Consider the following 24626-nt stretch of genomic DNA (forward strand, 5'->3'; position numbering starts at 1 on the left):
CCCCGCCGCTCACCTTTTAACCCCCCAACCCCCCACGCCCCGCCAAGTGCCCGCCCCCTGTCCGGCCAGCGCCCACCTGTGTAGACGAGGTCCGTGTACTTGAAGATGCTCTTGGCGGGCGCCACGGTGAGCACCAGTGCCGCCAGGTCCAGTATGAGCAGGCTGAAGAGCAGCGCCGTCACCAGGTAGCACACGACACAGTAGGCCACAAAGATCAGGCCTGTGTGTATGTGTGTATGTGCGCGTGTGAGTGTGAGTGAGTGGGAGAAATAAAGAGAGAGTGTGTGTGTTGCACAAACATGCGCGCGCGCGTGCGCGTGTGTGTTTGTGTGTGTGTGTGTGTGTGTGTGTGTGTGTGTGTGTGTGTGTGTGTGTGTGTGTGTGTGTGCGTGTGCGCGTGAGCACAAGCGCGAGCCGAGCCGAACATCACGCGTACTCTTAGAGATGCAAGGCGCACACAATCGCTCCCCAAGGAGCGCCTTGTCAACTTGACCGTCGCGGCCACACCACTTGCGACATCAACAAGGCCGAGGCCAGGGTCTGATGCCGCGCCCCGGCGGACGTTGGGCCGCCCCCAGGCGCAATCGCCCAGGCGCACCCACCCGAAGCGGCGATGAGTACGTAGGCCACAAAGCCCACGCTGATGATGACGAGGCCCAGCAGGCCGTCAGGGATGGGCCGCAGGCTCTCAAAGGGGTTGAGCGTCAGGATGAACCCGCACGCCTGCCCCGCGGCGGCCAGCCAGCCCTGGAGGAGGCGCGTGGCCGATAGAAGCGGGGGGATTGCTTATACTTGGGCTGGGGCAGGGGGGCGGCGGGTGGTGTGAGGTGGACGGTGGGAGCTGCAGAGGGGCCAACCGCCCCGTGACCGCGGGCATTGCAGGCACGCGAACTCCATCTCTCAGCTCCTGCTGCTGCTGACCGCTGCTGCCACGCCTGCTGCCCACGGCAGCCGCGTTGCAAAGCCGCAGCCGCCCCTTGAAGCGTCCTGCTTGCGCCGGCCCCGCCCACCTGCCGCACGATCAGCAGCAGCGACATCAGCACGTGGTGCGCCGACGCAGCTGCGGTGGCCACGCCCGCCGCGGCCGTGTGGTCGTGCACAAACAGCTCCTGGGGGCGCAGCAGGGTTCGACGGGCGGCGACGTATGAGTGAAGGGCGTGGCGCGTCGCCTGAGGCCTGCTGTGCCCTTGGATCAAATCGACGCAGGAGTAGTGCAGGCTGCGCCCCTGCTGCTGGTGCTTTGCCCCCTGCCCGCAGCCTCCGCCAAAAGCTGACGCGCCATCTGCATCCGCTGCAGCCGCCACGGCCGCCGCTGCACCAGCAGCACCAGCCACACTCAAAATCCGGCAGCGCACTGCGCCCGTGCCGACGGCCAACATCTCGACCCGCCGGCAAAAGCTGCGGCCGCCGGCCGCGCTTACCTTGAGCAGCAGCACGTCTGCCGCCAGGGCCCAGTAGAAGATCAGCAGCCGCATGAGATCCAGCAGGTAGAGCGCCACCTGGGAACGTCCGGGGGCCTGGCACGGTGTACCAGGGAGCGGCGGGGCGGCTCGGGGTGTCAGGTGCGGTGGTCAAATCAAGCCAGGCGAGCTCAACGCAGTCAGAGCACAGATGCGTGTGTGCGCTGTGGAGACACACTCCTGCTGCATAACTGAAGAATTGCGCAGGGTTGCAGACCACTCAGCGCATAAGCAGGCAGCGATTGCCCGGCGCGCAGTGATGTCCAGCGGCCATCGCCATGTCGTGCGCAGCGGCACGCGACGCACCGTCCATGCCTCGTCGCCCGGCTCGATGGAGGCCTCCACTCCAGTCCCATGAGACGCTGGGCCGCCCTCTGGTGCCCCTGTCTCGACGTCATGCTGTCCGTCACTGCCTGTGCCAGGCCCGCTTTCCGCAGCTGAGATGATCTCCTCCTCGCCATGAGCAGCGAGGAGAGGGATTCGCAGCTCCTCCACTTCCTGTATGTTGGGCCCGGCAGCGACGGGGTCGCGTGTGTGCAGCGTTCCCATTCATCCACACACTCACACCACACTGCGCGGTGATCGGCGCCGCGACACACCTGCGCAGGACCTGAAGCATTATCCATGCTATACAAAGGCCTGCAGAACAGCTGCCTCGCTGCGACGCCCTCTATGTTCTGGTGGACCCCTTCATGGTGAGCAGAGTACCGTACGTGCGTGCGCACGCTCTATTACAATGCAACGAATGCAGCAGTATCCCGTTATATGTATCAACATCAACACACGGAACCTTGTGTCAGTGCAGGTGTCGAGAGATCACCGAACGGGTGCCACCGGCTTCAAAGGTGCTGGACGCGTTTACATCGCCTCTTCTACCTACTCTTTTTTTTGCACACTACTCGCCGTTCAACGCCTAGTACTCGCACGGTGCGTCGCCGAGAGACCGTGGCCCCCGCGCCAGTTGCTGTTGGGCGTGCATGATCCTCCTGGCGCGTGCGAGCGTCGCGCTTGAGATCTTTGTGCTGCTGTTAGCTGCTAACGTCGCAGCCGGGGCCGACTCTGCGCGATCCTGCCATTGTGCGATCCCACGGCCGGCGGACGGCGGGCATGGCCTATCGCCCTCTCAACCCTGCATTGTGCGATGTATGGCAGCTGAGTGCATCGGAGACTTGCCCGCACAGTGATCCTGCAGCAGATGCCCTCGCGCGCAAGTGCCGTGCCTGTGCACACCGCAGCTGCTGCAGCAGCTTGAGCTGTGCTCCCTTCCCCTCTGAAGCTACCCATGCTTTCCTTCTTTGCACAATGCAGCCGACAAAATGGCGACCGAGCAGTCTTACATCATGATCAAGCCTGGTGAGGGTCAGGGCGTGGCATGCAACCAACATATGCCCTATGTCCAGGATCGCGGCCATGAGCAGTGAGCACTTGTATTCAAGGAACAGTGCACCCCCAACCGCGTGGAGCATGCCAGCATCTGTTGCCCACTGATCAAACAGTCAGTGGCTGCCTCCTCATGCGCAGCGACCACTCACACCCACACTCGCAGACGGCGTGCAGCGCGGCCTTGTGGGCGAGATCATCAAGCGCTTCGAGCAGCGCGGCTACACCCTCAGGGCCCTGAAGGTGTGCCGCCTCTCGGGCTCTCGGCCTTTGCTGCTGTCCGACCAGGCGAAGCGAGCGGGCCGGCTCAACCAGAGCCAGGCCTCTTTCACCCCCCCCCCTGCGGCACTGCGACTGATCATACACCACGCTGTGGCGTGCCGCGGGCAAGCCGCTCGACATGTGCTCAGCTGTTCCTGCCTCTCGCAGTGGTCAATCCGACCTACATCAAGCATCGCTTGCCTGTCTCTGCTTCGACCGACGCCGCACCTCCGCCTTGGAGCACGCCGCCTCCTCCCTTCCCACACACTGAGCCTCTTGCACACATCCCCTCACTCTGCACCCGCAGCTCCAGAGCGTGGAGCGCGCCCAGGCCGAGAAGCACTACGCCGACCTCTCCTCCAAGCCTTTCTTCCCGGCCCTGGTCGACTACATCATCAGCGGCCCCGTGGTGGCCATGGTCTGGGAGGGTAAGGGCGTCGTCGCCACCGGCCGCAAGATCATCGGCGCCACCAACCCCCTGGCTTCCGAGCCCGGCACCATCCGCGGCGACTTCGCCATCGAGGTATGGGGCGGGGGGGGGGGATGGTGGGCCGTGGAACGGGGGCCGTTGCGTCGAACTGGCTCATGTAGGGGCCCGCTTTGGCAGGCCCCCAGGCGCGCATGTCTTGGAGGCAACGCGGCGCCCGAGGCCCACCTTCCGGGGCTGCGTCTGCCTGTGCGTTTCGGAGGCCGCAGCAGCAATGACGCACCTTGCTTGTCCTCGACGCCTGCTGCTGCCTCAGGTGGGGCGCAACGTGATCCACGGCTCCGACACCGTGGAGAACGCCCAGAAGGAGATCGCCCTCTGGTTCGGCGGTGAGCGCGAGACAGGGGGCAGTGGAGGTTCAAAAAGGGGCCGCCTGCGCCAGGGGGAGGTGGAGGGCGCCGGCGCCAGGCTTAGCTGCTCACCTGCAGGGTTTGCGTCCGCGCTGCTGTGCTCTGGACATGGGGGGCGAGGAGGGGGGTTGCAGCGTGGAAACTGTTGCCAAGCCAGGTGTATGCTGAGCAAACAGCAACATTTTGCGCAACAGCCGTCTTGTCATGCCTTGGGACATTCACTTTGCCACCGACCTTTAAAAGTGCTGCTCGCTTGACGAGACATCACTGCAGCAACCTCACCATCCCTCTCGTGCGTCCGCCAACCCGCCGCCCGCGCGTCCCCCAGAGAGCCTTGTTGACTGGACCCCCGCCGCCAAGCCCTGGATCTACGAGTAGGGCGGCCGCATGAATTCTTATCCCCTTGAACCCCACTCGAAGATGCAAGGGCCCGGACCGCAGCTCCCTCGTGCTTGCTCGCCGCTGTAACAAACCGCGGCGCTGTATTCCAGTGGACTGGGCGGATGGGGTTTGCATTGAACGGGGCTGAGGGGCTCAATGCGGTTGGCTGCCCAGCCCAGGCGGTTGTCTGAGAGAGCACAGGCTGTTGGCACAGTAGCGGCCTTTCCTGTGACAATACAATTCTATCAAGCAACATCTGCACAGCTGCGCAAATGGGAGACAGTTGGGCTGTGGTGCAGCCATTGAAATGGGATGGTCGGTGGTTGGCCAACTCACACTGTTTACCCAGCCTGCTTTGGCCCCGTCACATGTTATTCTGCCTGCAGACTATGTTGATGTTAAGTGCACCTGCAAGAGCACGTGACAAGTGCTGTGGTGCATCTCTGATGCGCGTAAAAGCGCGCCACACTCAGGTCTCGGACCCGCGCATAGGCTATTGGTGCTCTCATCATCCCTTCACCATTTGGGCGAGAAGGCGGCGTCAGCACCTCGCCATTCCTAGGACGGGGTCTTCAACAACTCAGGTGAAGCTTCTACAGCGTCTGTGAGTGTCTGCGAGTGGGCATATTGTATGAAGTTGCGGTTTTGAGCTTCCGGCTACCTCCCAAGTCACCCCGCACCTGTTCCATCATCGGGCAATTGGTGGCTGGTGCTTGCATCGTCCGACCAATCATCGGGCAATTGGTGGCTGGTGCTTGCATCGTCCGACCAATGAGCAACCTTTTATTATTACTTTGTTTAGTACGTCCGCTGCCAAGTGTCATCCCGTGGTCCCCGTGCGATCAATGCGCCCCACATGAACCGCGTGCATTGATTTGGCGCCCCACTTGCACGTCACGAGCAGGTATTTCGTGGCAGCATTAGCCGGCAGGCCCTAAGTGCTGCACTGCGACGCAGCGCCGACGTTGCACCGGCCGTGGACAGCACCGCCGTCCCGCACACGGATACAGCGAGGGCCGCTGAGCCTGCCGGGACAGCCAAGAGCAAGCCAGTCAGCAACGGTGCGGCTTGGCAACCCAAGCAGCCGCAGCCAGCAGGGCGCCGGCGCCGTGCCGCCCGCTGCTCGCAGCCTTGGTCTCCCCTCTCTCGTGCCCGCCAACCGCAGCACACCATGCCGGCAGCGGCCACGCTCGCCTGCTCCCCAGACGACCTGTCGGCGGTTGCCAAGCTCGTGGGGGCCGCCGCGGCCGCCGATGTCTGCGCAGCGGTCGACGTCGCCGCCGCGGGTAGCCCGCTCGCCGCCGTGCTGCGCCATCTGACAGCCGCCAGCGCGGCCGCCAAGCCGGCCGCCGCCGCCGCGGCGGCCGAGCAGGCGCACAGCACGGATGTCGTGTTCATCCTGTTTTCGGGCTACCTGGTGTTCCTGATGCAGGTTGGTCGGCTTTCGGCCGTCTGCGGCACACACCTATTGGTTCCGGCGGCATGCGCCACCCCACCCCTAGGCTTGCCTCGGTGCCACCCCTGCTACCCCAGCATCCCCGTCCACCACCCCCCTCTAGCCTTGCTGCGACCCCGCTCACTCCAGCGCTGCCCTTGACCTGCCCCTCTTCGCTGCCCCCATCCACACCTCTGTTGGCCACGTGGCCACGCGCATTTGCGTTCCAAACGCCATGACAAAACACCAGGCCGGTTTTGCCTGGTGAGCGCGCGTCGTGCGAGAGCCGTGTGCGGGGGGCCGCGGGGCGCAGCGGGTGCCGCGTCATCAGCCAATTGACAGAGCGTAGAGCCGCGCCCACCGCCGCTACAACGCGAGCCGGCAGCCTTGGCACCCCTCAACACTCGTGTGAGGCTCTGAATGCTGGCTGCGTGCGTGACAGAGCGCACGCATGTGCTTGTGTCCAAGTGTGCAGTTGCGTGCGTGCGTGTGAGCCCCGACTCCTCACCCCTGCGTCTAACCCTCCGCCCCGATCCTAATCCTCCACCATGGCTGACACCCGACCCAGCTTGTGCGCGGGCCACGTGCGCGTCAAGAATGCAGGCAACATCTTGATGAAGAACGTGGTGGACTGCTCCGTGGGCACCCTGGCCTGGTACCTGCTTGGGTGGGTTTGAAGGGCAAGGCCATACTAGCCTAAGCGAGAGTTGGGGGCAAAGGGGGGGTCAGGGGCAGGTGGTCAGACAGGCACACGGCTGGGTTGCTGAGGAGGCTGCTTGTGAAACAAGCGGACCAGGCAGCCGCGACAGTGCGGCGTGATAGAGGATGGATCGATTTGCAGGGGTTTGGGCTGTCGATGAAGAGACAAGCACGAGCCGTTCAGAGGGAAACCTGTGGCGATGCAGCGCGCGCCGCGGCCCTGCCCGGCACGTGGAATGCGCTCGCGCCGGGCCGAGCCTGCAACACCAATGGTGCGTCGTCCCAGCCGCATGTCGCGGCCTCCACCTTGACCCCGCCACAACCAATCACGCCGCACCGTCATCCAGGAACGGCTTTGCGTTCGGGCAGTCGAACGGCCGTGCCAACCCCTTCATCGGCACCGGGAACTTCGCGCTGAACAGCGTCAGCTTCACCGGTGTTGACGGAGAGGGCTACCCCCAATTCTTTTTCCACTGTGAGGGCCGCGCTGTGCTTTTGGGGCCGCCCTTAGGGATCCAGCCTACGAAGACCGTTGAAGGGAAAGGGCAGCAAAGCCACTACTGGCTTTGCTGCCATGTGGTTGCAACGCCGCCTGTCACACTTGCAGCACTGAAGCCCATTGCAGCCAGACAACTCCTCCATCATGGCAACACTACCCCCTCAAGCGCCCTGCGTCCCGGGGGGGGGGGGGCTGTGTCGGCGGCGAGAGGACGTCTGCTGCACCAAGCTAGGGAACAACCGATCCCAAAGCCTCAGGCACGCCGCCGCTCATGCATGCCCCACCGCCCTCCCGCCGCGCGCGCCCTCGGAACGCACGCACCCTGGCGCAGGGGCGTTCTCTGCCGCGGCCACGACCATTGTGTCTGGTGCGGTGGCGGAGCGCATCTCATTCGGGACCTACATGCTGTACTCCTGCTTCATGAGCAGCCTGGTGGGTGACAATGAGTGACACCGGGTGACGCGCTGGCGACGCTCGGGTGACACTGGGCTAACGAGGCGTGCCACATCGGTCGTCCGTTTCATAATCACGTGCTTTGGTGATCAAGCAAACCCATTCACAAGCGGCACGGCCTTGACCCCATCTTGTGGAAGCACTGGCAGAAGAAGGCCGCGTGCATCCAAGCATAATGTACCTCTGGATCAACCGCGCACGCCACGGCACCCCACCCTCAGGTGTACCCCGTCGTCGCCCATTGGCTGTGGACGCAGTGGGGGTGGCTGTCGCCGCTGGCGGCGGCCCCGCTCTTTGGCAGCGGCGCCATCGACTTTGCGGGCGGCGTGGTCGTGCACACAGTCGGCGGCGCGGTGCGTGGGTCGCACGCGCTTGACTGGCGGGGGAACGGGAAGGGCGGGGCCAAGAGGGCTGTCGGCCAAAGCGCGTGCGGGACGTGTGTGAGGCAAGCTATGGATAGGAGCAGCCGCAGCACGCCTCAACCTGGGGCCAGCTGCACAACGAAATCCTGTGGCATCCGTTGGCAACCATATGTTTGGGCGTTGTGGTGTCCTGCTGGTATAAATCTGAAAGACGCTGCACTGTGGCCGGCATCCCATCAAAATTCTCCCGCCTTTATCTCCGCTCCCGGAGGGTGTACTCTTCACCCCTGTCACCCGCATCCCCTCTCGAGCCCATGCGGCCACAAGCCCCAAACCCTACCAGCCTCGCCTTGCATGAGCTTAAATGACCCCAGCACCGGGCAGCCGCGGGACGCTGCATCTATCTGGACCCTAATCACAATCTCGCTGATTGTACAAGTCCCCCGCCACCACACACGCAGGCCTCCCTCATCGGCGTATACTTCTGTGGCCCCCGCGTCGGCCGCTTCGGCATCGACGGCTCCCCCTGCAGGGGCTACCGCGAGAACAACTCAAATCTCATTGTGCTGGGCACCTTCCTGCTCTGGTTCGGCTGGTACGGTGAGCCGCCACGACGCGTGGCCGCATCTCGGCCACCACAACTGCCCGAGCAACGCGCCCACGCATCGTGGGCCCGCACTTTGACGTGGGTCAGCGCAAGCTCGGCCTCCACAATGTGCGAGCGCGTGGCTCGGGCGCTCGGCGGCGGCTGCTCCGGGGCTTTGTGACCTGGCAAGCACCGGCCGTTGCTGGCCTTGCACGGTGAAAACGGGGACGCGGCCGCCGGGCCAAGGACGTGTGGGCAGCACGCAGCGCAGCGCTGGAAACGTCACCAATACGACAGCAGCGGCGGCGGATGCCAGTCGCACGGCTGGCCTTGCAGCCGGTTGTCCCTCACTTTCCCCGCCGGCGGGTTACCGCCTGTCCTTGCGGCATGCAGGCTTCAACCCCGGGTCGGCCTTGGCGGTGTCCACCTACTCCACAGCCGCCCTGGTGGCGCGCACCGCCGTGACGACCACCATCGGGGCCGGCACGGGGGGGCTGAGCGCGATGCTGATCGTCTACGCCCTCACAAAGTGGGTGCGGCCGGCTCGCGGTGTGCCCCTGCGCTGTTTGCCATGAACCGCGCCCCATAAGCGTGTGGCAAGGGGTGTCGAGCAGCGCCGTGCGGAGAGTGGCTTCTTTGAGCACTCGGGTCTTGTGGTGTGCTCGTGTGCAGGAACCTGTTGACGATTCCTCGGACGCCCTAAATCCAATCCAATCGCGCGAATCGCCAACGCTTCCAATGTGTGGGGATCCGCCCGACCAGCACCCCTCCTGTTGAGTAAGCGGCGGCAGCCATCCCAGAGCGCTGCCCCCCCTCCCCAACCGCACGGCCGGCACATGCAGGAAGTATGATGTCATGGCCCTTTGCAACGGCGTGCTGTGTGGCCTGGTAGCAGTCACCCCGGGGTGTGGCGTCATCGACCCGTGGGCGGCTGTCATCGTAGCTGTGCTGGCTGCGGGCACGTTCATCGCTGTGGACCATCTCATGCTCAAGTGAGATGAGAGTTGGTACACGCACACGGGCACGCGTGTGTGTACTTGTGTGCTTGTGATTGTTTGTGTGCGTGCTTGCTTGTGTGTGTGTGTGTGTGTGTGTGTGTGTGTGCGTGTGTGTACATGCGCAGTGTCGTGTGTTTGTTTTGGTGTGTGTATGTGTGTGTGTATTTGTGTGTGTGTGTGTGGGGGGGTTATGTGTGTGCGTTTGTGCTTGTGTGCAAGTGTGTGTTGATTACATTATGAGAGCATTCGGACAAAGACTGCGTGCCACAACACAGCTATACTCGTGCTTGCATCTGCACATACCCATGCACGCGCCTGGGGTGTGCGTTTCGGCCCATTTGCCTCTGTGAGTCCTCTCGGCATTCCACTCTCTGGTTCCCCTGGCTTCTGGTCCCCCCCCCCGGCCCCCTGGCCAGGCTGCGGCTGGACGATGTCGTGTCGGCCGTCCCAATGCACCTCGGCTGCGGCGCGCTGGGCACGCTGTGCGTGGGGTTCTTCGCCCGCCAGCAATACGTGGAAGAGGTCTACGGCGCCCCCGGCCCGGCAGGTGCGCGCGTTGCTGCCGGCTGCGCGCGCGGTTACTGCAGGAGGGAGCGTCCCTATATTGCGCGATGTCGCCTCGGCCAGTCGTGCTGCGTGGGGCCCTGGGTACGGACGGCGCGACGGGTGGCGGGGGCGGGGGGAGCAATCGTCTGGTGCAGCGCATGGTGAGGGACCCGGGGATTTGGCGGCCGCTGTTCGACGGGCACAGCAGCTGGGAGAGCAGCTGGCGGCGCTCTTCTTAGGGCTCTTCCGCGCCTTGGCCGCCAACTGACCTTCCCCTGCCCGCCTCCTGTCCCCTGCCCCCCCCCCCAGTCGGCCGCCGCTGGGGCGTCTTCTTCGGCGGCGACGGCCGCCTGCTCGCCTGCCAGGTCGTCGCCCTGCTGTCTGCGCTGTGCTGGGTGTCCGCCCTGCTTGTACCCTACTTCTGGGTGGCCCGCAGGCTCAATGTCGTGAGGGTCCCGGTAGAGCAGGAGATATCAGGCCTTGACGCATCGAAATATGGTGTGCTGACGACCAACGAGCTGCCCACCAAGCCCCGAACTAAGCGCGCCGGGTACGTGTGACCCTGAGGCGCAGGTGACGTGCGATGATGTCATCGTGCGAACCAAGCGAAACTTCCCGGGGAACCCCGGGTTGTTGGCATCGTCATTACAAGACAAGACCAATGGGCAATGATGTCACCAGAGGCATGCTGCACGGGCGAACAAGCCAAACAGTTACAAAAATAAGGAGGTGGCATCTAGTACGGAATGGCATCAAAATTGGGGTTGCATTGCACCATAGTGCATCGTCGCTCAGCCGCACAGCAAGCAGACCGATGATATCTGTCGTGAGTGTTCATTCTTTCTTTTTAAATCGAGGACCGGCCTGCGCCTTTGCAGGGAGCCGTCGGTTGGGCTTTGTCGCGTGTGTGTGCACACGCCTGAGGTTGAGGCTCCTCGTCGCGCGCTTGTGACAGCTTGAAAGAGTGGGTGTTCGGCGTGAATGGCGGCTGCACCATAAACCACAATCAATGTGACTGCAAGTTTGGGTACCACGCACGATTAACTCCTAGCCTGCATATGCCAATGGCCAATCATAGTAGCTGCAGCTCCCAAGCAGCATGTGTTGATATTCACCGGTGTGCATCCTGCAACACAGCATTTGGACTATCAGCATGCTTGTCCTCAACGCGATGACGAGAGCAATCCTGGTGAACGTGCGATCAATCCCCTGATTAATGTAGCACGCATTGCCTCCATCTTTTGACACACAGCGCGAGCACCTGGCCTTGCTGTTGCACGTCGCGCTAGCTGCTTCTGGTGGCCACCTTACTGCACGCAGTTGCAAGAACACACGCCCTGGGCCCCAGTCGCATACGCCGCCCCCAGGGTTTCCAAGGACTCAGGGTTTTGGCCACATTCGTCAATTGCGAGCGCGGCACCTGCAGAGGCGTCGCACACCCTGCGCACTTTGCGCCAACACTTGCTGCACGCCTTAAAAGAAGCGTGGCTGCCGCCATCCCTCTCCACGATATGGGGAGGGTCGCAACCTTGTGTCCAGAACACAAACGTTTGCGCTGATGCAAAATATCGCAAGCTTCCTGCCAAGTTCATATGAGCGCTGCGCCTTGGCTGTTCCGCCATTGCCAGGCAGCAACCATTGCTGCCGGGCCCTGGCGCGCAATTCAAAGCAAGCGCTTCCCCTCCCAAATATTGCGAGCTGTCACGCACGTGTGTCGCACCTACTAATATGTTGCACTTCGCATTTACCCCAAAGTAATGTACAAAGCACAGGGGACCCACGTGCAAAAGCAATTGGACCAGGAGGGTCGGGAGTCATTTGCATGACCAGCAGACGACGGCGATTACAGGAACACCTCAGGAGCCAGGGGCGCTCTCACGTACGCAGCCACCGGCTGCCACACGCCGTTCTGCTGCTGCTGCTGCTCCACTCCTTGGGCCGCCTGCAGCTCCAATGCGGCCTCCCGCAGCTGACGCGTCAGAAGCGCCAGGCGCTGCGACACCGACACGCCAACTTCACCGCCGCCTCCGTCGACGCGTCCCAGGGACGGCGGCCGCCGCTGCGGCTGCTGCCCCAGCGGCTGCCCAGCACCCAGCTGAAACACAGCTGGTGCTCCGGGTTCCAACAACTTCCGAAAGGCTGGACTTCCCCCAACAGACGCCCCAGGCAGCATGCGCGACGTGCGTAGTGCCTGCGCTGGCGACAGAGCATGGTCTGTGACCACAGAATGAGGCGCAGGCCTGGCTGCGTCTGCGCGCGCCTGGCCATGAGTAGCGCTGAGCTGCTGCTGCACCTGCTCCTGGTGCTGCTGCGGCCGCCGCGGCCTCAGCATCTGCACGCGTCCCCGCGGCGATGTGTCTCTCACCGACCGCTGCTGTTTTGCAAGCGAGGGCGTGCGGCCCGGGCTGACATCTGAGCAGCTTCTCCCACTGGTGACCCTGTGAGCGGCCATGCTGCACACACGCTCCTGCCACGTCCCCCCCGGCGTCAGCTGCCCCGGCCCTGGCACGCGGCTGCTGCTGTCGCCACAGCTGCTGCTGCCGCTCGATGCCACGGGCCTCGAGTCGCCGTCTGACAGCCGCGCAGGGCCCTTTGGCTGTGGCAGGCGCACCGTCGCCGCTTCCAAGGATTTTACGCCAAGAGCTGCCCGTATGGGCGAGAGCGCGGCGGGACCGGGGGCAGCAGGGGCAGCGGGTGGCGCGTCACCCCGCAGCCGCCGCTGCAGCTGGCGCTGCCTGTGGCGCAGCATCAGGTTCTGCAGCCGGCTGGTCTGAAGCCAGGCGGAGCCCGCGGGCGGCGCGGAGCCGCGCGCGACGGCCGCGGCGCCCAACTTCTGGCTTTCATGGCCGCCAGCCGGCGCGCACGACTGCGGCAGCGCGTTGCCCGACGCAGCACAGTCCGAGGCTTGCGGCGGCGTCGCATCAGCGCCGGCTGGGGCTGCCCGCCCGGCGCTGGCGAGGCTCCCGCGCGCGGGCGAGTGCTGGGGCGCCAAGTCAGCCAAGGGATTGCCCGGCGGGTCCGCCGTGGTGGGCGCCGGCGGGGCGTCGGGAGGGGCGAAAGCGGCAGGGCTGGGACCGCGGCCGGCGGCGGTCATGGCAGAGAGCCGCGCCTGGAGGGCTCTTAGGCGCTCCAGAGACGACGGCTCGGCGGCGCGCGCCGGCTGCGCTGAGGTGGACGCCCGCAGGCCCGACAGGCCGCGGTCCGCATCCCTCTGCTGCTGCTGCTGCTGCTGCTGCTGCTGCTGCTGCTGCTGCTGACGCCGCTGGTGGTGGTGCTGCTGCTGCGTTGTTGACAGACGCCGCCCTGGCGACGCCCGCTGCGGCGTCGGCGTCGCGGCGGCCGCAACGCGGTCAAAGGCGGCCTCCAGCAGGGTCGGCCGCACCGGCGAGACCGCCGGCGGCCGCGGCCTCTCCCCGCCGGCCGCGGCTACCTGCCCCTGAACGGCCGCGGCCGCGGCGGCGACGGCCTCGGCCACAGGCCGCGGCGGCAGCGTGCCGGCGGGCGAAGGGGCGATGCCGGGGCCGCCACAGCCCTGGCCTGCGGCGGCGGAAAAGCCCACCACCGGCGAGGCCAGGAGGCGGCTCCCCATGCCGCAGAGCGACAGCTCTGACGCGGCTGACGCTGCGCGGCGGGTGGGACGCGGCAGGGTTCCATTTAATTTCAGACCCAGTGGGCAGGCCTGATGCCATGCTCGACACCTGGTCTCACCACTTGTCTGGTTTTGGTGCCAAGCAGGAGTCCACACAGCACATGCAGGTGAGCTGAAGACCGCTGTAGCAGGTAAACGTGGCCCCCTCCCAAACATGGGAGTTGCGGAAGCAGCTTCCTTCGGGTGACCCACCTGGTGACGCCTGGGCGCCGGGCACCCCCAGCGACCACCCGGGAAGCGGGCTCAGCGCGTCGCGCGCCTCCGGCGACCCGCCGCCCGCGGCAATGCTGCTGCCGCCGCCTCCCAACGCATGCACGGCTGGCGGCTCTGACCATGCCTCGTCAATTTGGACCGGCCCTTGACCGCTGCCCGCATAAGCGGCTGTCCCTGCCTCAACCGGGCCCGGCACGCTCTGCGGCAGCCCCGCCGCCGCATCCTGTCCCGCCGCAGCCACTTCCGCGCCCGCGCCACGCATCCCCACCCCGCTGCCGCCGCCGCCGCCGCTGGAGGGCTGCGCCGCGGGCGCTGCGGCGGCGGCGTCCCAATCTGCAAGCAGCGCCTCCCACCTGGCCCGCGCCCCGAACGCCTCCTCGCGCCACGTGCCGGACAGCTGTTTGACCGCAGTCGAGCTGGAGGCCAGCAGCGGCGTCGACAGCGCGGCGGCCGCCGCGTCCATGCCTGACCCCTGCACGCCGGCTGCACGAGCGGACAGCCGCGGCGCCGGCTGTGGCGTCGCGGCGGCGTCCTCTCGGGGATTCGACGGCCCCGCTTCCGCTGCAGAGGGGCCGGTATCGCAGCCGTCGGGGGCCAGGCGGGCTGGAGGCACCTCCCACGGCTTGCTGCCTGTCCAACTGCCGCCGACGTCGCCATTGCTGCCGAGCAGCCCGCCGGTGACGTCACCATGAATGCCGTCGGCGGCGACCCACGAGGCGCCTGCCATGGCGGCCGCGCGGAGCGAAGCCCGTGGCGCCGCAGCCACCGCCGAGCCCGCGCTCGTTGCGGCAGTTGGGGAGCGGTCGGCGGTGCCGGCGGCCGAGGCGGCGCGCCTCAGAGGGGACGCGGCTGCTGCCGAGGCGGCCCCGGCTGCGACCGCTGGCAAGGCGGCCGCGGCCGCGGCCGCTCCACGCCCGTCGGACAGCCACCGCCGCCGCAGGCGCCCCGCTGCGTAGCCACCGACCCCTGGGCTCCTTGTCGGCACCCCTGCCTGCGTCTGCGCGGCCGGGCCCGCCCCTGTATCCCCTGCCCCGCCCTCGCCGCCGGCGCTGCCGACCGCCGCCGTCGGCGCCCCCAGTGGCGATATAGTGAGCCACACATTTGGCACACCCCCAGCAGCGCCGCCGTCCGCTTCTGCCGGCCACGGGCTGGCCGCGAGACCCTCAATTGAGGCCCGCCACGTCTGAGGCGACACCCAGTTCTGCCCTGGCGCAGGCGCCCCGGCCGCCGCAGACGGCGCCGCTGCGTTGGGCGTCGCGACCACTGCTGCAGCGGCCGCGCCCGGGGACCCCGCATGCGCCGAGCCGCCGCCGCCGTCACCGCCCGCTGCACCGTCCGTGGCGTGGACGACAGGGCTGCCAGCCAGGCGGGCGGGCAGGGAGGCCGGCCCCGGAAGACTTTGGATTGCGGGGGATGTAGCGTGCGCCGCCGCCAAGGAGCCCAATGAAAGCAGGCGACGGTGCCCTGGCGAGGCCGCGGCATGGATGGCGCCCGCGGTCATGCGCCGTCTATAGTCAAGGCCGCCGGGCGACCCCGGACCACCGGCAACGGCGAAAGCAGGCGGGCTCGGAAGCCACGCGTCGACGGCGCCGGCGGCCGCGACAGGCGCCGCCATGGGCGTGCCTGCGCCCACCGAGCGGGCCGGGCTGCCGGCGGCGCCGCTGCGCGCCCGCTCTTGCCTGCCGCCCGCCGATTCGCCGGCCGCGGCCGCAGGCGGCTCACGTGAACACCGCTTGTCGCCTTCTTCGGGCCCCGACGCGCCACGAGCGCTGCCGCGCTTGTTACCGCTACAGCTGCCGTTTTCACTGCTGCTGCCGCTAACAGTCAGGCTGCTGTGAGAAGCCCTAATGCTGCCGCCCTCCTCGCCCTTCTCGCCGTCCTCGCCCTCGCCCTCATCGAATCCAAGCCGCCGAGCGGGCCGCGCCGCCGCCGCGGGGCTGCAAAAAGCCTCCGCCTCCGCCAGCAAGCGCGCCGCCTCGCCGGCCGTCGCGCCGCCACCGCTGCTGCCAGCGACTGCCTCTGCGCCGCCCAGGGCCCGCAGCCGCCCCACCACCCGCCTGAGCTCTCCGACTAACTCCCGCCGCCGCGCCGCCGTGTAACTTGGCGACCCTTGCGATTCCGACGGCGCCGCGGCCGCGCCGCCGCCGCCGCCGCCGCCGCCAGCCCCTGCCGCCGCCAGCGGGTCCGGCGCCGACGGCGGCGCGGCCCTTTCGCGGCTCGCGGCGCGCTTCGCGGATGAGGCGCGTAGGGGGCTGAGGACTGCGGATTCGTACCTGGCGTGAATCTGCCGCAGCCGCGGCGATCTGGAGGCCGCGGGCGGCACGCCTGCGGGGCTGCCGCCGCCCGCCCACGCCGGCGGCTGCGCCGGAGACACGAGCGGCGGCGCCGGCGCCGCGGCGCGGCTGCCGCTGGCTGAATGGCTGCTCGAGCAGGCCGGCGACGCGTCAGCTGCAGCAGCGGCCGCGACGGCAGGCGTGGGGGCGGGGGCGCCTGCGCTGGCACGCGCAGGCGGCGGGAGCGGGCTGTCGAACAGCCGCCGCGGCCGCGCGCGGAACACGTCTGCGCCCGCCGCAGCATCGCTGGCAGGCGCCCCGCTCCCCGACGAGCGCGCACTCACCCATCCACCGCCGCTGCTGACGCCGCCGCCGCCGCCGCCGCCGCCCCACGCATCTACGCGGCCACTGCTCCACACGCCACCCCGCTCCGCCCCCGCTGGCTGCGACCAGCCCGATGGTGCGCCGCTTGCGCCTGCAGACGTTGCCGCGGCCGCCGCCGCCACCTTTGCCGCAGCCGCCTGCTGCACGGCCGCCTCCCCAAGCCCCGCAACGCGCTCCTCCAAGCTGCGCCGCCACGGCGTCAGCTGCGACCGCAGCCGCCGGGCGGCCGAACGCTGGCGGCCCGACGAGCCAGGCGCGGCCGGGTTGGCGTCGCGGCGGCGCTGCGCAAGCTCCGACAGGGACAGTCCAGAGTCGCGCAGCGCCCACGGACCCAGTCCGAGGCTGCTGCCCGCGCGGCCGCCCGGCGGCCCCGGGGACGCCGTGCGGTCGTGGCAAGGGGAGCGCGGGCCCGCGGCAGCGATCGACAGCGTCGAGTGGCACGCGGCGGCGCCGCCGCATGCGCCGCCAGGGGGAGACGCGCCGCGGCTGCTGCCTGGCCGGCCGGGTGAGCCTGCAGGTTGTTTGGTGGGTGATGTCAGATGCAATTCATCAGCAATTGCATTTGCGAGCGTGGCTCTGGCAACAGTGGTCGGGAGGGGCATGCATAGAGAACTATACAAGGCAGGCGGCAGCAGCAGGGCGTATCAATGCTGTCTCAGTCCCCCGAGCTGAATGGAGGATGTGTATTTGCACCTCTGCCAACCCCGGTGGACTTGAGTGTGCGCAGGATGGTGTACCATTCCTCCAGAGGGGTCGGCGGGGGCGCGTCAGCCAGCGGCGTGCCGATCTCGGGCTCGGCTCGGCCCCCCGCGCCGCCTGCCCAACTGCTGCCATTGCCGCCTGTGACATACTTGGGCGTTGACGCTGGGCTGCCTGCGTCACGTCACCCCCCGTGGTGGCGGTGGGTGGTTGAGGCGGACGCGCAGGTTGGCGACCGCTCGGCGCCACAAGCAGCTGCATGCGCACTGTTCTCTCACGCGCGCACACGCCTGCAGCGGGGATTGCTCGCCTGAGGTGTCAGCTCGCCGTGAGGCTGAGGCGGAGGGCGAGCGTACCCACGGCCAGGGGCTATGGGCTCCATCGCCGGACGCCAACTGGTCCAGCAGTCCCTGCATTTGCAGCATGCCAGAGGTTTGGTCATGGCCTGTCGACGCAGCCCTTGCCGCAGGTACAATGGGACGATCCGAAGCCGCTGCGCCATGCATGTTCTGATGCTGCCCAGCCAAGTTTGTGTGCAGAAGCTTGCACGCTCGCGGCGCTGCGAGCGGCGGCACAGCTGTCGATGATCGAATCTACGGTCCATGTCAACGGCCACCCGCACCTGCCAGGCCTGCACACTCTGCATCCTGGCAACAACAGATCAACCTTCAAGCTTCACCATGTCGAAATGTCCGTACACCGTAATAACACCGCACAGTGAAGTACCACGTGCACATGCATCAAATTGAATTTGTGCTGGTATCGAGCTTGTCACACGGCTGACGAGGCGCGGTCAACTGGACACGCTGCTTGGACGGCAAGACTTTATTGCCAGCAGGACAAAGTAGCACGGACGAATCACCCTGAGGAAAGCGATACAGGATCCTTGCATCCCCGGAGATCTCATTGCAAGTGTCAGGTCCTGATAAGCCTCTCATTGACTCCTAAAGTAGTGGAAACAGCATGTTAGGCGGTCTCAAATGTAAAACTTTCGTCGGGTGGGCGCAGCGGCCGGCCCGTGTGCCGCGGGTGCCGCTGCGCAGCATGTCGTCGCAAGCACACCCAGGCCACCGCGCCGCCGGCGGCCCGCGCAACCCCCGCTGCGCTGCCGGCGAGCGGGAACCCCAGGCCGCCGCGTCGCAGCCAGGGGCAGAGGAGCTGCAGCGGGCGCTGAAACTGGCGATCCAGTCCGAAGACTATGTGGAGGCGGCGCGGCTCAAGGCTGCGCTGGACGACGTTCTGCTGCAGGACCCCCTGGTGGTGCTGCAGCGGCAGCTGCAGGCGGCGGTGGACGAGGAGCGGTACCAGGTGCACACGGGGCGCGGGCCAGGCGAGGCGGCGACATCGGGGGCCGTGGGGAGCGTGGGCGGGCGCCGCTGCAGCTGCTGCATCGCGGGCATGCACGCAGCGCGCATTGTGCCCTGTATTGGAGTCGTGCGGCGTCGCGTGCCCTGTATTGGAGTCCTGCACCGGCGGCCTCGAGCCGTGTACTGCTGCTCCGCCAGCTGCATGGCAGCGGCTTGGGAGGGGCCGGGCTGTGCGCCGGCGCTGACCAGGCCCAGCGGGCGGAAGGCAGCTCGCGGAGGTGGGCGGGCGGGCCCGCAGTTTCGCAGCGCGGCCGACCCCTCATTGCCGGTGGGACCCCCCGCTGCACCCCCCCAGGACGCCGCGCGGTTGAGGGACCAGCTGCGGGAGCTGCAGGAGAAGCTGCAGCCGCCGAAGCCCGAGGTGGCTGACGTCCCGCCCACCAGCAGCGACGCCGTGACCAGCGGCGTGCGCGTGCGCGTGCAGAGGTGGGGCCTGCGAGCGGCCCCGGGCGCCGATGCTGCTTGAATGGGATGCGCTGCTCCTGCGCCCTGTTTGGCCCCATTGCAGAACGCAGTAGATGCAGGCAGCAGATCTTCGTGGTGCGCGCGGCTGCTTGGCCCTGTAAGCCCCTCCCGCCGCCGCTGCTGCTCGCCGCGCCGCGCAGCACCTACGTGCCGTCGCAGTCCGTACCCTCCAATCGGCAGTTTTTCTTCGCGTACCGCGTCACCATATTGAACGAGGGGCAGATGGTCGTGATGCTCAAATCCAGGCGCGCCGCAGTTGGGGGTCCTGCACCCACGGGGGTCCTGCACCCATGTGACCCGACACACAGTTGGGGGCCTGTCAGCATCGACTCTCGTTCTTGCAGCTGATACCCAGCAGCAGCGCAGCAGAGGCAGCACCTGATGCATCGCCATCAGTGATTGCTCAATGCGCACACGCGTGTGCATGTGCGCTCACAAAGCATGTACACCTGCGCGCCCCCACAGTGCAAAGCGCGCCCCCACACTCACCTGCCTGCAGGCACTGGGTGATCACCGACGGCGACGGCCACACTGACCACGTCCGGTGCGCCGGCAGCCTCCGCGCGCCAAAGCGTCCGTCTGTCACGCAGCCCCTTGTGCTGGCATGCTGCTGTTACTCTCTCTCGCGCCCAACCGCGTGCGTCCGTCCCCAACCCTGAGCACCCTGTTGCGCGCCGCCACCCCTCGGTCTCCCAGGGGCCCTGGCGTGGTTGGGGAGCAGCCGGTGCTGAAGCCGGGCAGCAGCTTCCAGTACGAGAGCGCCTGCCCTCTGCGGACGCCCACCGGCAAAATGGAGGGGGCGTATCAGATGGTGGGCTGCCTCAGGGTTCGCGGGGGCCGTTGTGCGTAGGCTGCAGGCGCAGACGGGGAATGGTGAATGGGGGATGGGTGGAGTTTCGGGGGCTGCCGGCTGTCCGCCTCCAGGCAGCAGGCGGGAGGCGGGCCCCGTCCTCTGCTGCACCACAGCGGTTGGGGAGCTGAGCTCGGGGCCAGCCGGGGGCGTCTCGGCGCGCAAACCTTGCTCGCCATGCAGGGGACATGACGGCCTGCCGGTGATGTGCACGGTCCTGCTCTTCGCACCGAGCCCCAACAACCTCGCTTCCCACCCTCCAAAACCCGAGGCCCCCCACTTTTCATCCCTTACACATCTCGCATGTAACATTGGCTCAGGTGATCATGGACGAGGCAACGGGCGAGTGGGGGGACACAATCGACGTCAAGATTGCCGCCTTTGGGCTCAACAAAGACGACCGCGGCCCGCAACCCTCATGAATCCAGCGCTGTGGCAGGCGGGCGCTGGCACTGGCGTGGTACCTGCACCGGCAGTCAAGGCGTCGGGCTGCGGGCGATGTGCGCAGACGCGGCGCGCATTGCTACTTGCAAACAGATATGTGGCAACTGTCCAACCACCCTGAATGCACAAATGACCCTGAGTAACCCCCCGCGAAGGCATTGCACCTTCCAAAGCTTAGTGCAGTGGCCCGGCTCTCGAGGAGGGGCGCCAGCTCCAAGAGGCGTAGCTGATGCAGCAGCTGGCTAGCAGCCCAGGCCACGGTGCTGCTCGGAGAGCAGCACCTGGCATGCAGCTGGTGTCCCCCCAGCTGCCCTCCGCCTCAGGCTCTTCTGGGGTGGCAGCAGCCACCCTCGTTTTCGATCTTGTGCTTGACAGCACAACTGGTGGCTACCCGACCCGACAAAGTGTTCCCACCCGCTGACACAACACCGCTGGGCGTCACCCCGGAGCGCAGCGCCAGTCTGCGCTTGCGCACACGCTTCAAAGGCCCATGCGCTGGGCGGCCGCGACACCCGCTCGCCACACACCCCTTGCTCGTCGGCACTTGACAGCGCGCGCGGTGCACCAGTTGCCAGGGCGGGTGATTGGGTAGGGCGCTTTGGCGGCAGTGGGCAGCCGCGGCTTTGCCGCAGTGAGAATCCTTTGAGCCGTTTGCCACTGTGATTATCTGCGGCATCGGCTTATTGGCTAGTCAGCTGTAGCAGCAGCCCCCCCTCCACTGGGGAGCAACAAAGTCATCAACTGGCCCGGGAGGTTACCATGCCGGTGCAGGTTGGGCGGTGCAGCAGCTGATGACGAGCCCTTACAAGCCACGAGGTGCACATGAAAGTTGTATAATGTAATGACGGTTGCATATCCGTCAACTTGGCAGACAGCAGGCGCCGCTGGTGTTGCTAGCCCACGTGGAACGTCCTGGTTTTGAAATGCCACATCCTCGTCCCTCTGCGAGTCCCAGAATCAGTCGAGGGGTATAAGATTATATTTTATATTTGTGTATCATACCCGTCATCAACTCGAGTCCCTTACATCCCCCAACCCCGCAGGGTGATGCACGCCTCGTCAACCCTTCCTTTCATACCACTCTCAGGGCGATCCGAGCAGCGCGGCGTCATTCAACAGCATCGAGGTAGACCATTTTGACAACCACTTCTTCCTCGATTTGGCTCAGTCGTAAATCGGCGTGAATACGCAAGATCAATTCAGCGCGCAAGTTGTACGCAGTCGTGCACGGTGGCCGCTGGTATTCAAACTATAAGCTAGATTTGGAGGGTATAGGACGGGTCTACGGCACACGCAAGTGTTTAAGCATGCAGGCTCCCGCCGCTGTTATGCCGGGAGGCGTCCTGGTGCCAGGCGCGGCCGTAGGGTCTCCTGATGAGGCCCACAGTTGTTTCGTTGGGGACCTGAGCCCGGACGTGAACGATTTCCTGCTTCAGGAGAGCTTTCGGCAGTTCTACCCCAGCGTCCGGTCCGCAAAGGTATGCGGGTGTGTGTGACCATGTTGTAATCCACTGTAAGGCGGGCACGATGGGCCCATGCAGGCTCGGGTCAACCGTGCGTCAGCTGCTGCTGCTGCTGCGGGTGCATTAGCGCAACGCGCTCATCGCGACAGGCCGTTTTTGTTGGGCACCAGGCCAGCGCGTTTGGCGTTGAAAATTGCACTTGTGCACTTTGGGGCCGTAGCGCGCCCGCTCGCTCGCCGGCCCTAGGACCGGCCCAAATCGCCATCGGCCCTGCAGGTCACGCGGAGTCATTACTGAACCCCGAGCCGCGGCCCTCACCACCCCACCCCTGCCATCGCGCCACCCGCCACGCCCGCCCCCCGCAGGTCATCACGGACCCCGCGACCGGCCGCTCCAAGGGCTACGGCTTTGTGCGCTTTGCCAATGAGATGGAGCGCGACCGCGCCCTCGAGATGCAGGGCTTCAACCTCAGCGGCCGCCCCATACGCGTCAGCCTCGCGACCGCGCGCCGCGCGGGCGGCGGCGGCGCCGCGGCCTCCGCCGCGGGCGCCGCCGGCGCGGCGTCTGCGGCGCCGCACCCCGCGGAGCTCGACCCGACCAACACGACGCTCTTCATCGGCGGCCTCAGCGCGGGCGTGTCTGAGGACCAGCTGCGCGCGATCTTTGGGCAGTATGGCGAGACGGTGTACGTCAAGATCCCCGCCGGCAAGGGTAAGATCTCTAGGGCCCAGGAGTGAAGAGGTCCGGAGATCCAGAGAGCGAAGGATGCATGCGCTGCGCTGTGCGAGCACCTGCTGCGGCAGAGGTGTCGTCAGCAGGCGCCAGCTGGCACGCGTGATTGCCCCCAACCCTGTGTGCCCGCCGCGGCTGACTCACGCGCGTTCACGCGCGCGCGCCTGCCCGTGCCGCAGGCTGCGGCTTTGTGCAGTTTGTTGAGCGCCCCGCCGCGGAGATGGCCATGGCCGCGCTCAACGGCCAGATCATCGGGACCAACGCGATCCGCATCAACTGGGGCCGCTCCACCAGCCGGGCCCCCGTCGCCGCGCGCAACGGCGGCCTGCCGCCGGGCGCGGGCGCGGGCGCCGGCGCCCTCGGCGGGCTGGGCGGCGCGGCGGCGTTTGGGGGCGCGGGGGCGGCGTTCCCTGGGGGCGCCGCGTACGGCGGGTTCAACGGCTCCGGCATGCTGGTGGGCACTAAGCATCATCGCGCCCACACGCATGAGCTGGTGCGCCGAACGCCGAACGCCGCCCCGCCCGTGCTTGTGCTTGTGGCCCCTCCCTCGATCCTGTCGCCCCCAGACCCCGTCGCGCGACGCCGCAACCCCTCGCGCGCAGGCCGCCAACGGCTTTGGCCCCTCCGCCGCCTTCGGCCTGTCCGCCCCGATGGCTGCCCCCCCGCTGGGCGCGCTCGGCGGCGGCCCGCAGGGCGCGCCGCAGCAGCAGCTTCCCGGCCTCAGCAGCGGCCTCGGCCTCGGCGGCGTGTCCAACGCGCTGCTCAGCGGGTTCGGCTTCGGGCCCGGCGCGGGCGTCGGCGGCGGCGGCGGCGGCCTGGGGCCGCAGGGGCTGCAGTTCCAGTTTGACCCGACTGGGGCCATTGGCATTGACAAGCTCAACGCCGCGTTTGCCGCGCGCCAGCAGCAGCTGCTCGGCGGCGGCGCCTTCCTGCTGCCCCGGACCTGACCGGCGCGCGTCGCGGCGGCGCGCCCTGCGGCGGCGCGGCGCGCGTGGGTTTGGGAGGGTCACCGAGGGCATGCGCTCGTGGCGGCCGCGGCCGCGTATGGGCCGCCCGAGGCGCCTCGGCCGCCCCACCCCCGTGGGCCCTCGAACCAGCGGCAGCGGGCCCCGGGGCCCAGGGTTGAAGCCAGCCACGCCGCTTGGCACGCAGACGCGGCTGCTTGTCTGCCGCAAGACGTACAAAAAACGCGTCGTCTTCGCTCGCTCGCAACCCTGCCGACTTGCCGCGAACATTGTTTTGCTCCTTCAACTGGAGTCGGGCGTGCGCGCGGCGGCCGGGGCACACCACTCTGGCGCGCCTCTGCTGCACCGTGTGCGTGACCGCAGCGCGCCGCCACGCGCTCGCGGTGGCGGCGCCTCAGGCCCCGCGCCGCGCAACGCCTGTTTTCGCAGCCGCAGTATTCAACCGCATAATCGGGCCCGAATCGCAAAGCACGGGCAGTTTTGCTGAGCCGCTACTTGCTACATGTCTGTTTGGTCACAACGCTCCCCCCCAACGGCCCTTTTCTCAGCGCCTCCGGCTCTTCTCCGCCGCGCCTGCTTGTGCTGCTTGCTCGCACCCCAACGCGCCGCGCTGGCGCGCCCACTTCCCCGCTCGCCCGCGCGCATGCGCACGCGCCACGGTGTGCCCCGCCCCCTGCCGCCGCGACGCGCGCCGACGGCGCCTTTGATGCCGGCTGTGTTTTCGGCGGATGCCGCTGCTGCTCGCGCCTCGCGCCCTCGCGCCTATAACACACGCGCCGTCTGCCCAGCGTCTGCACCCCCCTCGTGTGCCACCACGCCTGGAGGGCTCTCCTCGCCTTTCCGTTGTCGCCCCGCAGCCGGCCGAGGGTTTGTGCGCGGCCCTGCGTCGATTGGCCCTCCGGGACCGCAGAGCTGCCTCCGAACCTGTGGGCAGGCCCGGCCTCACTGCCGCACAGCGAGCGGCGACGGAGGCCCCCGCGTGTGTTTGCCCGGCCCAAAGCGGCCTCATATCACCCGTCGCCGCCCTAGCCCGCTGCTTTCGAAGCCGAGCCAGTGGCGTTAGTTCCTAATTGATCCCCTGCCCCCTGCTGCATGGGGGTGGGGGACTGATCTTGCCCGGCGCCGCTGCGTGCCCCGCAGCTGCGGCGGTGTTGGCAACGGCGCCTTTAAACTGGAATTGAGGGCCGCAACGCCGGCGGGCGCGCCGCCGCGCCGGGCGGTGCGG

The 24626-nt window shown here is 67.2% G+C and overlaps 6 protein-coding genes across 6 annotated transcripts in view; 4 read left to right on the top strand and 2 right to left on the bottom strand.

Annotated features, from left to right (window-relative positions):
- MNEG_0076 (hypothetical protein) overlaps positions 1-2086 on the bottom strand; it is a gene marked incomplete at both ends in the record, with an annotated part of 4350 nt that extends 2264 nt beyond the window's left edge. The window contains 5 exons of the mRNA XM_014051425.1: positions 77-220; positions 603-747; positions 1011-1109; positions 1422-1517; positions 2060-2086. Coding sequence (XP_013906879.1) covers positions 77-220; positions 603-747; positions 1011-1109; positions 1422-1517; positions 2060-2086 — 511 coding nt within the window. The remainder of the gene's footprint in view (positions 1-76; positions 221-602; positions 748-1010; positions 1110-1421; positions 1518-2059) is intronic.
- A 690-nt stretch (positions 2087-2776) lies between these two features.
- On the top strand, positions 2777-4316 carry MNEG_0077 (nucleoside-diphosphate kinase; the record flags this gene model as incomplete). The annotated part of the gene is made up of 5 exons (XM_014051426.1): positions 2777-2813; positions 3007-3083; positions 3409-3624; positions 3845-3917; positions 4267-4316. The coding sequence occupies 5 exons, from the start codon at positions 2777-2779 to the stop codon at positions 4314-4316; spliced, it is 453 nt and encodes a 150-aa protein (XP_013906880.1).
- A 1174-nt stretch (positions 4317-5490) lies between these two features.
- MNEG_0078 (Ammonium transporter 1 member 3) lies at positions 5491-10457 on the top strand (the record flags this gene model as incomplete). The annotated part of the gene is made up of 11 exons (XM_014051427.1): positions 5491-5751; positions 5879-6018; positions 6323-6421; positions 6801-6928; positions 7284-7384; positions 7627-7758; positions 8229-8367; positions 8747-8882; positions 9196-9345; positions 9768-9898; positions 10207-10457. 11 exons carry the CDS (start codon positions 5491-5493, stop codon positions 10455-10457), a joined length of 1668 nt encoding a protein of 555 aa, XP_013906881.1.
- Positions 10458-11740: 1283 nt separating this feature from the next.
- MNEG_0079 (hypothetical protein) lies at positions 11741-14486 on the bottom strand (the record flags this gene model as incomplete). Its single annotated transcript, XM_014051428.1, has 2 exons — positions 11741-13518; positions 13739-14486. The coding sequence occupies 2 exons, from the start codon at positions 14484-14486 to the stop codon at positions 11741-11743; spliced, it is 2526 nt and encodes an 841-aa protein (XP_013906882.1).
- A 3673-nt stretch (positions 14487-18159) lies between these two features.
- Positions 18160-20219, top strand: MNEG_0080 (ApaG; the record flags this gene model as incomplete). Its single annotated transcript, XM_014051429.1, has 5 exons — positions 18160-18477; positions 18778-18908; positions 19447-19491; positions 19644-19758; positions 20118-20219. 5 exons carry the CDS (start codon positions 18160-18162, stop codon positions 20217-20219), a joined length of 711 nt encoding a protein of 236 aa, XP_013906883.1.
- A 1350-nt stretch (positions 20220-21569) lies between these two features.
- Positions 21570-23383, top strand: MNEG_0081 (hypothetical protein; the record flags this gene model as incomplete). Its single annotated transcript, XM_014051430.1, has 4 exons — positions 21570-21719; positions 22070-22415; positions 22616-22890; positions 23039-23383. The coding sequence occupies 4 exons, from the start codon at positions 21570-21572 to the stop codon at positions 23381-23383; spliced, it is 1116 nt and encodes a 371-aa protein (XP_013906884.1).
- Positions 23384-24626: the final 1243 nt, after the last annotated feature.

Source organism: Monoraphidium neglectum (genome assembly GCF_000611645.1).
Source record: "Monoraphidium neglectum strain SAG 48.87 unplaced genomic scaffold scaffold00006, whole genome shotgun sequence".
NCBI classification, from domain to species: Eukaryota; Viridiplantae; Chlorophyta; class Chlorophyceae; order Sphaeropleales; family Selenastraceae; genus Monoraphidium; species Monoraphidium neglectum.